At 33.0% G+C, this 13,140-nt stretch overlaps 2 protein-coding genes across 5 annotated transcripts in view; one reads left to right on the top strand and one right to left on the bottom strand.

Annotated features, from left to right (window-relative positions):
* Nucleotides 1-1,652: 1,652 nt before the first annotated feature.
* Nucleotides 1,653-5,097, bottom strand: LOC143074320 (uncharacterized). Its single transcript, XM_076249828.1, has 2 exons — nt 3,050-5,097; nt 1,653-2,477 (listed from the first exon to the last, which is right to left on the bottom strand). The coding sequence occupies exons 1-2, from the start codon at nt 4,932-4,934 to the stop codon at nt 1,705-1,707; spliced, it is 2,658 nt and encodes an 885-aa protein (XP_076105943.1). The 5' UTR covers nt 4,935-5,097; the 3' UTR covers nt 1,653-1,704.
* Nucleotides 5,098-12,333: 7,236 nt separating this feature from the next.
* Nucleotides 12,334-13,140, top strand: part of LOC143075127 (pescadillo homolog) — a 45,385-nt gene continuing 44,578 nt past the window's right edge. For all 4 annotated transcript variants that reach the window (XM_076250439.1, XM_076250438.1, XM_076250437.1 and 1 more), the window contains exon 1: nt 12,334-12,452. In XM_076250439.1, coding sequence (XP_076106554.1) covers nt 12,429-12,452 — 24 coding nt within the window. In that variant the 5' untranslated portion in view covers nt 12,334-12,428. The remainder of the gene's footprint in view (nt 12,453-13,140) is intronic.

Genomic DNA, 13,140 nt, shown 5'->3' with positions numbered 1-13,140 from the left:
GCTGTAAATAACAATGTCTGTTATATCAGTAATTAGAAAAGTGAGTTTAGGAGACATTTTAAGTTCGGTTTAGCACCATGGATACATTCGAATTCAAATCCGCCTAAAAAATACAAAAATGTTCTTATTAAAGATTTAGTTAGATTTTATGATAATGATGACCGGTTACTTCTGCTTGTGAATATATTATCAGAATGACATGATAATGCCTTTATCAGACTTTTATACAAATTCAAACATTGTGTATCAATAAACGCGTAAATATAATATAATAACATATTGGAATTTCTCGTTAATGAAAAGGACTAAATAAAGGTACTAAATACTGTTTGTTCTGTTCACACATAGTTGTCATTATATAGCTATAAAACCAAGTTTAATCCTCCATTTCTACATAAGAAGGAACATGACAGTTGTTATCCATTTGTTTGGTGTGTTTGGGCTTTTGATTTTGCCATTTGATTAAGGACCTTTCCTTCTTGAATTTTCCTCGCAACTCCGTATTTTTGTGATTTTACTTTTTACATACGTTTTTGCATACACTTACTTTTATATTTTATTAAACTCAATTTAACAAACATCTGCGATACAAGAAATCATCCAACTTAACTTTCAATAGACAAATTATTAGATTAAAATTGTTGTTGGTTGCTTAAATTCCAGTGGCAAATAGTTCATGCATGTTCAGGACGAAAACCCTAGGATAGTGATGCACAATTTTCTTAGCAATGATTTACCTGGCTGTGAACTTGTGCATATTAAACAACCAGTCGAACACCACAATTTTCAATTGTGTGTACTGCCTGTCGGACGACTACATAAGTGATTATATATATATTCCAAAGCCATCCTCGGGAATCAAACATTGTAGTACATAGAAGATTAATCTTTACGTGCATAGATCTGTTCTCTGACACATGGAACTGTAATAAAGGGACAGCTTATAATGTAATTCAACTTTGTACGCAGTAGAGTCACAGTCAGATGAATAATATTTGACGAGTAAACAGTGTGGAAGCTGGAAAGAGACAGCTCGCTTAATTGAACGATTCCATATACAGATAAATTATTTCTTTGATTTCTGTTATTTTCAGGGAGCTCGAGAGGTGAAAACACAATCAGAATTTGCAACACGCTTATTCCTAGGACATTTGAAAACTGGGTGTATCTCCTGACAAGGGGAAGAAACTCTTACATTAGAAATTGTAGATGCAAGGTATGGGTATGCAAATTTGTGACTATTTAAAGTTTACTGAGTAGGGGTATATAAGTTGTGCATGGCAAATATTATTTAGTGTATATATTTTTGAAATTGGCAAACGTTAACTAAACTTATATGGATAACTGCTTTAACAAATGATGGCAATTCTAATACACTGTTTTATGATTAGATCGTATCAATGTCAAAAATATTATTAGCCAATTACAATTGCAGTAAATTCTCTAACAATAAATATCTATCATTGCATGACCTATTTCAGCTAAAATGAAAGGAAGTGTTACAAATATATTAAATCTCATATATTATGTTCATATTATATAGACGTTACGCACGATACTGGTGTCACTTTACGTTACACGTAAAACGTCAATATTACATGAAGTTAACGACGTTACTTTGTTTTATAATACGAGTAGTGCTACATATGTAACAATATGATACGAAAAACTAAAATACAAAATAACACCTTTAATCATATGTGACTATTTTAATTCATTTAGACATTGTAAAATGCTAAGATGAATATCCTCGTGTAATTGAATATTTCTTGATGCGTCAATTTCGGAACATATATATATTATTGACTCTGTTGGAACAATCGCCTTTTTTCTAGATACAAGTTTATATGATAGTGGTGATGATGTTTTGTTATCATAATACAATCCAGTGATAACGCTTGTCCCAGTTGGCAATATGGAGCCCCATGAATCGGTTGTGTCCACACCAAGAACATGAGGACAATCCTTAACTTTTAATAGATAATATTCACTCTCTGGGTCATCTGTGTATACGGCAATTACTTGTCCGGAGGAGACAAGTTCAGATATTTCTTCTCTCTCAGTTTCGGGGTTCGTGTTTTCATTGTTATCAAGTACTGTCGGAGTTTCAACTATCATGTTTACGTTCGTAAAACTCCCTGTGTTTGAAAAGTTTTCACATTCTTCATAAAAATGACTGGCACATTTGTCACAAGAAAAACATGATAGTTCCCTGATTAAGATTTCATCACGGTTATCCCTAACAACAACTTGGTGTACTAATCTTGTGTTTGATACAGGTTTGTAAGATATGCTTTTGTCCCTTGGGATTGTTTCCACAAATCTAAATAGTCTTCTTTTACAAACGGATTTGGTTTGTGTCATATTCATAACGGCAAAATTATATAGATCGAATGCATTTTGTATTGTCGCTCGTCCGCGTAAGACGGCTATATCTGCCTGTCGTTTAAGAAGTCCACCGGCAGCATCCTGGGGACCTGAAATGATAAGGAAACTTGTTAAATATCATAATACCGGGAGTTTTTGTTTTTGTTTTTATATTCAGTTGCTATTTACAAAAACTGACAATGTTTGAAGATTCGACTCGTGTAAACATGCATACAATTTTCTGGGACAACACGAAAGAAGTATGTCACCCGAGACGAAGTCGAATGTGGAGTATGTTTTGAGTGTGGTTTTCATATATGCATAATCCATATGTCTTCTTTGTATTTTAATAATGTATTGGTATGTTGTTGTTTTTTTTATAATTATACCAAAAAAAAAAAAACTTTTAGCTTTAATTGTTTATTTTAATAGTATATTTGCCTGATTATCGATCATCAAGATTTATGTTTTGTTCTTCCGTTTATTTATTTTTCAACTTTGCATAATGATGTGTCTTATCAGTGTTTTTACTTTTCCTTTGTCTACGACTACGTATCTCACGGAAGATTATATTGCTATTTTATATATCACCGCTAAAAGAACGACGATGTAAATGTTTTGTCAAAATTCTATTGTGTTGGGTACCACTTTAAAATGTTAGAAATTGCCCCAAAAACAATACCTTTTGCATGTGCGGTTTCAAAATAATTTCTGGTAAAATTACTGTATCCAAAGTCCTTACAAGTCTGGCTAATATCACCAAAGCAGTGGCGACTTTTGTACTGTGCTGCACATCCGTCTGTAAATTTGTGCATTGTATGGACCGGATAAGAGATGGAATTTAAGTACTCTGTTATTTTCTTTCGAACTTCATGTACATAATGTTGATCATGCTGCTGGTCACTACTTATCACAAAAAAATGTTCAGTTATTATTTCAGGAAACTCTGTCGTACTCTCAACACCGTCATATTCAAGGACAGCGTGGCGATGTATTATTGTTACGTGTATAGACACTTCAGTCTTTTGAAAATAAGAACTTTGAAGTTCTTTCAAATCCGTACAGCGGTAGTTTTGCGAAAAATGATGTACGCAGACGCAATGATTTTGTGGAAGATCAGTAAGTAATGTTAGGAATTGTTTGTTTTGCCACGTAGCTCTATGCTGATGTAATGGAAATGATTTTAAAAGTTCTAAGAAATGTGAAAATAGTTCTACAGCTTTGGTTTCTTTCTTCACCAAGACCAATTTTTTAATTGTTTTATTGCCTTTAACTTTAATGTCTACCTTTTCAAATTTCTCCCATTTTACTATTTGTGCAGTATCTAAATCATCAGTTTCCTTTGTAAGTAGTTCTAGTTTGTTAACACCACATTCTCCACAATCTCTTTTAAGGCAAGCTATTTTGTGGACATGATCCTCTTTGTTACATAATGTGACATCTACAATGTCGCTTATATAATCATAAACTTTAACACTAGTTTCATCATATGCATCGTTGTCGTTCAACATTTTTTTTCGAAAATTCATGCAACATTTGAATACGCTTTTTATCTCTACATGATACCTGCAACAACAGGTTTGTCTATCTTTCGGACGAACTGGACGTATAAAATACGGTTTACAATTTTCGAACGATCTCTGGGACAATTTTATACATGGATAGTTTGCTGTGAAATCAATGTATACCTCGGTTTGAGTTTTTTCAAGTAGGTATATCTGGTGACAAGTGTTTATTTTGGGCCCAATCCTTTCTCTTTTTACATCTGCCTTGTTACCTGTAGGTCGAGATATGCCGGGTTTCATCCAAAAATTGTATGCCAGTCTCTTTGTTTCCTCAGATAATGCGTCTTTGCGGGTCTTTCTGCATACATAAGCCCAGCAAGATTTTTCTGATTTTAGGATAGTTGTCCTGTTTCGATTCCCCCTACTCAGTCGTCTTACTGGTAGTCCTAATTTTTTGGCTAAATTTTTGCGACACCTTGTCTCTGTAATCTTTTCACCACTAATGGATGCTACAAGAACGTTCATTGATAAAACGGAGTCCTTTGATCTTTTGGTTTTGCAGCTTTCAATGGCTGTCTTTATATCTTCTAGAGCAGCTTTTTCTATTGACATATTCATTAGGTCTTCTGGTGAAGATACAACTTCCGCCTGTCTCAGGATTTCAACTGCTGGTGATTTTGTATGTTGAAGGTAAGCAGCAAGAGTAGCCGATCTTCTTTTTGGTGTTCTATGTAGTGCGTTTTTCAATCTCTTAATGGCTCGGTGTTTAGTTGTCCTGTTATTAAACACATTTTTAAAAATATCCCTGTCTTCTAAAGTATTTTGAGTTATGTGTTTGTTTTTCATAGCTTGTCTGTAATTTCTCTTTCTTATGTTTTCCTTTTCTTTTTTTTCGGCCTTTTTTGCCCTGTATTCTCTCTTTTTTGTTGCTTCTTTGGTATTTGTGTACGTATACTCAGTATTTGTTTTACTTTTGTTTTTGTAGTATGAGGTCAGTTTTTGTTGTCGACGTTTTAAGAGTTTCTGTTTTCTGTTAAATTCCAGTTTCTTTTTGGCAGACATTTTGTGTTTGACTGTTCAAAAAGGGAAAAAGATAAATGTCAATTACACGTATATCATTGTTCATGTAGTTTAAATATAGTACTTTAAGTTTGTAAATTTTCTGAAACAATATTTTTTAATGCAATTCTGCATACATAAAGTATAAAAATGTCCACATACTAATAATGACACCCGGCAAAGCGGAAGAATATTGTAAACAAATAGATGTATGGTGAATTTACTAGAAAGTGTAGGCATTAGCAGAGTAAATTATACTTGAAAACTTGAATGTCTATTTTCGATATCGTGTGTTGAAGTTTTGTTTGTGGGTTTCTGTCTCATTGACGTTTTTCTCCATGACTCCTTTTATTCATATGTGAACTGAATGTAATCCTGTTACGCATGCAGATACATAGTATCAGTTCGGTTACAAAATAAAATGTTTCTTTTAACCTGTATATCTTTTCTTTCAACCTGTATATCTTTTCTTTTAAGCTGTATATCTATCCATTTATACGATAACATTGAGAATGGAAATGGGAAATGTGTCAAAGAGACAGTAACACGGCATATAGCAGACAGCAGGCCACCAATGATAATACGAGTTTACTTGTATGCAATATTGTGATATTAGTTGTTCTACTGGGAGCAGGAGTACATGTAGACCAAGGACTTGATTAAATATTCTTCAACCCATTTCAGAAAATGAATTTCATGCCAAATACATCGAACTATAACGTTCAAAACTTTGCATGACAACGGCGGCGTCAAATTTTAGTTGTAGGGACATTTCATTGGACATTTTGTTTCTTTTCGTATTTTCGATATGTAGCTTTAATGAGCATAAATTTTATGTTTCTACAGAGGGCATTACATGTATTTTTCATTTCTATAGGTTAAAAGGTGTTACTTATTGCAGATCTGATCAAATCTCATTTGATAAACAGGCTTTAGATATGTAAACGTCATATTTTGTCAGCGGGGACATTTTATTGGACACGGGAAAACTGACGATATTTCGAAAGAAAGATAGTAGATAGATATTGATGACTTCAGAAAGCTTCTTTAGGGCATGTTCAAATTTTCTGATATGATTAAATGCTACTTACGTGTCTTTTATCAAGTAATAACTAAAGTTGAAATTTTTTTACGGGTGTTGACCATCTGTATGGGACATTTTTTCTCTGATTTGTTTCAATCTTTCTGTCTATCTACTTTCACCCATCTTGAAAAACAGCAATGACGTCATAAATCTTTGATGACGTACACAGCTCTTGCGAAATTTTAAACCATTTCGCGAACTTTTAAAACCGCAAATCGATTTCAAAGATCCAAACCTACCATAATTGTAACAGTGGGACACCCGTAAAATGACGTTTACGGCATCGGAATCAACACAGTAAATCTTTATGTATTAAAAAAAGCGAAAATAAACTATTTATTATTCTTCTGTGATTAATTATCTTTCGTATGATATGCAGAACATTGATATTTATTTTGTAAAAAAAGTGTTTTAAAGAGAAAAACTCGCCCTCTTCCTCATTTTTTTAAAGTGACACCAGTATCGTGCGCAACGTCATACTAATTTGAATACATTAGCAATAATAATAACAAAACTGCAACTAGATTAAATCACCCACATTTAAATGTATCGCCACCCCGACTTTGTTCATGAGAATGATCAATAAAATGTGTAAAGTTTATATATATAGATTTGACATGAATCATTATAATGTTTTGCTTCAATTAGATAAACCGAGTGTGTTTTCATACTGGATAAAGACATGTACCTCTAGAAAATGTATCCCGGTGACATATAAGCAAATGCGACGGTGAACATGGGCATCGGCTTAATTGAATCAAAGTAACTTACTCTATTCTATGACTTATTTGATTAAATCATCTTTCTGTAGGTTCTTGAAGAGGGTGATGCATCGACGCCAAGGAGTTGTAAACTGTCAAACAGTTCGAAAGAGTGTTACCGTAAGACCGCCATATGCAGGAGAGCACAAGGCGGCACGTGTGAATGGAAGAATGATGAACAATGTACATAGCTGTACAATTCATGTGTATAGTCAGTCTTTTTTGTTTATTTATTTCTTTTTTTAATAAAAATTTATGAATGACGAAAGATTGTCAATCGTTATTCTCAGTAAACCATATAGTTTACATAGGTATAGAAAAGATAGATATATAGTTGTTAATCGACGAAAATTGACCTGCACATTAAATGTCGATGTGACTGTCAATACACTTTACGCGTGTTTATAACACTCTGAGTAAGTTTTCTCTTTTGAATTATTGTACATTTTGTAATCCTGGAACCTTTTGCAGAAGAGAAGTCGAAAACGATCTGACAATGCCATGACAAAAACGATAAACGCCTGAAAAACAAACAACAGCATACAAAACAAACATCAGCATACAAAACACAAAACAGAAAATTAAAGATTGAGCAACAGGAAAAGTGCTCCTACAGGGTAAGTATTGGCGGATCCAAAGGTGTCCAGGGGTTTGAACCCCCTTTTAATGACGATCAATGCATTTGAATGGGGACAAATTGTTGACCCCCCTTTTTATTCTGGGTTGGGAACCCCCTTTTTAAAATGACTGGATCCGTCCCTTGTAAGCATGCCCTACTTACCATGTGGCACCCATATAGCTTACTATCTGGAATTTGATTTGCTTATTAAAGAAGGTAGTATGCATGGTGACCTTCAGTTTTGTTTTTCGCCCTTTGGACTTTTGTGGATAGTTTGTCTCTTATTGATAATTAAACAATATCGTCTTGTTGTTATATTCACGTGGTACAATCAAGAGCAAATTCAGAAGCAGACAATATAGTGGAAGATATTAGCATGCAAAATCGAGGGAATTGTGCAAATGGTGATACAAGCATGAAAATTACCACAAAGCATCATTATTATATACTTTTTAAGAAATAACTGCTGGCCATTAAAAAAATAAAAATTTTCAAGATGGCCACGGCCATTTTCTAAAATGGCTGGTTTCTTCAGTTTGAAAATATTGATTTTTCTGGAAAACTTTTCTTTGACCTTCTTTTGGTAAAAAACAATCATGAGGTTTGGCGGCTACCTTCCTTACATCATATATTTATTAAAAATGAATATTTGACATTTCCAGTATTTGCGCATGCGCGAAAATATAACAAAATTCTTTCAAAATCATTTGAACTATTTACTATATATTTAGTGTTTTTGGATTTCTAATGATATTATGAATTGGTTTAATAACATTTTTCACGGTTATGATACACATGTGTTTAACACTTTTGCGCATGTGCAAACTATTTATAGATATCATGCATTAGCGATTTGTATACACTACCAGGCAATTCTCAGGTATTCGATGGATAACGCGACAATGTGGTGAATCCCGCAGAAACATCCATTGTAACTGCAGATCAGCCACTTTTGGAAACGCCTAAGCAAATTCACTGGGAATGGCCTGATTTGTACGGAAAAGATACGTTTATCGTCATGTTTGGTGGATTTCACATTGAAATGACTTGTTATAAAACTCTGGGTGATATATTATTGCGTGATAGGGGATGGACATGTTGTCTTACTAAGGTCAATATTGCAACACCAAGAACGGCAGACTCTTTTTATGTATGTTCAAATGTACATAGGACTAGACAGGCGCATCAGATAACTGCATGTCTTTTGCTTTAACTGTTAATTTCGGATTAAGAAAGCTAAACTCAGAATATATAATTATGTCATGGCTCTGTGACGTTCAATGATTTTAAAGACTGGTGTAAAGAAATAGAGTCATCTCGACCACAGTTTCATTCCTGGCGTTCAATTATAAAATAAGAACTTCTTCTAATTTAATATTATGCTCATTTCATGAATCAGATTTTGTACTTCACAAACAGTCCATATAAAGCATGATAGGGTATTGATTTAGGTTTTGATCAAGTAAATTATGCTCGATCGTTACCGACCCATCTCCAAGATATGACTTCCCTTCCCGAACATCACCCAAAGGTGGCAATGGAATTTGAAAATGATACTTGCACTGTACGTAAGACCAGCAAATTTCTTTCTTATAACACAATTGATCAGGCACAAAAACAGAATAATGCAATTGTGAAGGGCGATATTGGTGCTTTAGGATTAACCGATGATCCCATTTAGACAAGTGGATGGATGGAGTCAGTATACAAGAGAATGAATTTGAAAGATCTTGTGGTTTGGGTCATTCTATAACAGATGAACGACCTAATGAAGACTCTACAAAAAACACAAAAAGATGTCTTTAAACAGCGTTGAAGGCTTTGTAAAGTGATGAACAAGTTTAGAAATTCATTTCTAGAAGAGTTGTCAGATTTGTAAAAAAAATACTCCATTTAGGAAATATTTGAACTGGTAAGATATGTAAATAAACTCCAAGATATTGGTCCAAACAATACGAAGATCTTTTGAAGCAAATGCAAAACGAAGGAGAACCTGCTTTTTATAACCAAATAAAAAATAACAACATCCTATTTTGGCCGCAAAATGACGCCGGAAACGTCTTTGTCAAACATATAGCTAGAGAACGATAGACTCTTTTTGAAGCATCTTGTTCGGGTATGTTTTACTGACTAACGACGACGAGTGTTTTTTTTTTTAACTATCTATGAGGGTCTTGCACGGTCGGTACTGATTTGTGATTCAGTTTTTTTTTGTGCAACAAACCAGAGATTTAAAGTCATATCAGAAAAAAATATTCTCATGATTTGAAAATTGTGAAAATGTATTTGGTACCATCTTTTTTAATAAATCATAATGGAAAAATAAAATTGAGAATGGAAATGGGGAATGTGTCAAAGAGACAACAACCCGACCAAATAAAAAACAACAGCAGAGGGTCACCAACAGGTTTTCAATGTAGCGAGAAATTCCCGCACTCGGAGGCGTCCTTCAGCTGGCTCCTGAACAAATATATACTAGTCCAGTGATAATGAACGCCATACTAATTTCCAAATTGTACACAAGAAACTAAAATTAAAATACTACAAGACTAACAAAAGCTAGAGGCTCCTGACTTGGGACAGGCGCAAAAATGCGGCGGGGTTAAACATGTTTGTGAGATCTCAACCCTTCCCCTATACCTCTAACCAATGTAGAAAAGTAAACGCATAACAATACGCACATTAAAATTCAGTTCAAGAGAAGTCCGAGTCTGATGTCAGAAGATGTAACCAAAGAAAATAAACAAAATGACAATAATACATAAATAACAACAGACTACTAGCAGTTAACTGACATGCTAGAATGCATATTACTGGTGAAATACTGTTCATTCTAATTTTTTACAAAATCCAAACAAAGAGAAATAATGTTGATGTGTACAGGTAAATAGAAGCTACTGAACAATCTGAACCGCTGACATATTACTTTGATTGCAAGCAATTATGCCTTTTCGAAATAGATTTTATTTATACGTAATTTCATTATCGTAAAATGTCAATGTTGGTGGTTTTTTTTTGGAAATGTTTGGATTTCGTTACATAGATGCATAACCTTTAGTATTCGAAAGGTGGTCTGACCATTATGAAATGTCTGTTTTTTTTCGCGAATCGTATGTACAGAATTGTAAGATTGACTGCATGTTGGACAACAGAGATAGACAAAATACATTATATCAGCGTAAGCTTAATAAATGTGTGTCTCTATGAGGCTTTAACACTACCGTTGACAACATTAAATCCCTTCGATTAACAGACGTGTGGATTTTAAAAACTAAAATACCAATAAAATACTCACTTTTTATATAAAATTCTAGAAATACTCTCGTTGACAAAGTCTGTGATGATGTTAATCTTTCATGTGTAAACATTCTAATGATGTCATTTTTTATGTGTTATAAGTTAAGTGAATGGCAAAAACCTTTTTGCCTTTTATATGTAGCAATACTCAAGCCATTGGTTAATTTCACCTGGCAATTTAATCGTACACAAATGTATAAAAGATTGCTGACACAAAGATCACAAAAGACTTATGCGTTGCATAAACTAGTTGTTGTTCCATCAAAACCATAACGAAAGAGAATGTGTACAGTTGCTTTCAAACTATACCGTTAAACTCGTCGTTTGATAATGAAGAGACGTCTGTTTCAAGACAGTATTATTAAAATTTTAATTAAGAAAAACAACCATGGTTATTAAAATTATACTTATTGGTGAGGATATGCGTCATCAAACATGTATTTATATAACTCTATTGCATTCTGTTAGGGCATGTCCCAATTCAGAAGCCTTTAATTCAGTAGTTGTCGTTTGTTTCTGTACATCATATTTGTTATTCGTTCATTGTTTTGTATTTAAATCAAGCCGGTCTTAGTTTTCTCATCTGAATTGGTTTTTAATATCATTTCGAAGCCTTTTATTCATTGTTGAAGGCCGTATTTTGCTAATTTCTATATTCATTTGGTCTATGGTGGAGAGTTGTCTCATTGGCAAACATACCGTATCAAATTTAACCTTTTCTTATACTAAAGTTTATATTGTACGAAATAAGGAGGTTTGCAATTGGTATAATTGCGAATCAGACAATTCTCCACTAAATACAAAATCTTGTACATGTAAGCAACTACATGCGGTCTTTGTGTTGAATCTATAACAATGCCAATACAGAAACAGCCAGTTTATAACACTATAATATATACCTATAGAGAAGGGTATTCGCCATCAAACTTGTCAGTTATTATTTATTCCTGTCTACATATTGCAATTGTTGTTTAAAGTATTTCATAAAAATTCACATTCATTATAGTTGTATTGATTTTAGTTTGTTGTATTAATTAAAATAAGAGATGTGGTATTTTTTGCGAATGAACCAGCTATCCAAAAGAGTGCAAAGGAGGAAGATATATAAAATAAGATAGGTTACCGTAAGGTCGTCAAATTGAGAAAAACTCACATTAGATAGTAAGCTATAAAAGGCCCTGATATGAAAAATGTGGAATAATTCAAAACAAGAAGACTTACAGATTATAATTATAGTAACAAACAAATGATTTACTAAAAACAAATATGAAGGACCCAAATTAATAAAATATTCTAAAACCATAGGCCCTTGACATGGGATGGACACATAAAAAAATTAACAGAGATTTCGATATATTTGATTATTCTTAATGTACAGTTTAGAAAGTATCAACATTTTACATGACAAACATATGGAAAAAAAATTATCTTTGATAAGGCTGACTAATTGTTTAGTAAAAAACATCAAAGCTATGAAACTGTGATTTAATACATATTTGAAATAAAACACATCAATACCTTTCCGAAAAAATACACATATACCGTTGCAAACTTTGAACAGGTGCTATCCAGGACTTTGATTGGTTTTTGCCACTTTAGCGTTAATGACCGTTATTGTACAACGAAAAAGAAATAAACTGTTGGTATTTAGTTACATCCCTATTACCTCCCTTTTACCGGAACTTGAAAACAGTGTTGACATCAAACACGTGCTGCTGTGTTTTAGAAGACTAAAAATGGTTGGAGAGAAGAAAAAGAAGGTACGTATGAGCATAGAGTCAATATTTAGGTTTGTTTGTCTAAATAAAAAAAGATGTTAGAGCGTGTGCGTCTAAAACGGTACATGAACTTATGATGAAGCTGATCACGTTGAACAAGGCCATGACTAAAAACAACACGAAAACATTGCATTTTCACAGAAAATGAAGGTATTACTCTATAAATGGGTATTATACACTAAAATTTACTTATTTTATCAGCAGTTTTCAATTACAATTACAATTTTAAAAAATAGAGACTTTTTCTCCTGTAGTTGGTGATCGCAATACTGGTATACCAGTATTTTCCACAATACTGGTATACAAATTTTGTACCAGTATTGTTACTTTTTATAATAAAAAAAAAACCAGCAATACTGGTACATTACTGATATACCAGTATTGTAGTTGTATTGTTGACTAGACTATATTGAAGATCAAAGGGAGATTAAATTTTTTCAAGTTTCAAGTTTTTATTAAACATTTTAAATCAGGAAAATCAATACAAGTATAATGATGTCTTCCCCCACATTAACATGATATTACATCACATAAATAAATATATATTATGTATGACAAAATATCAAATCAAGGTTAAATGAATAAAATTACAAAGATTCAAAGCATAATTGTATGTAATGGCATATATTTTTTGTGTCATCAATATTTTGTGGGTTAAGTAAACTAATAA

This window comes from Mytilus galloprovincialis, chromosome 5 (genome assembly GCF_965363235.1).
Source record: "Mytilus galloprovincialis chromosome 5, xbMytGall1.hap1.1, whole genome shotgun sequence".
NCBI classification, from domain to species: domain Eukaryota; kingdom Metazoa; phylum Mollusca; class Bivalvia; order Mytilida; family Mytilidae; genus Mytilus; species Mytilus galloprovincialis.
This window is presented reverse-complemented; position numbering and strand designations above follow the sequence as displayed.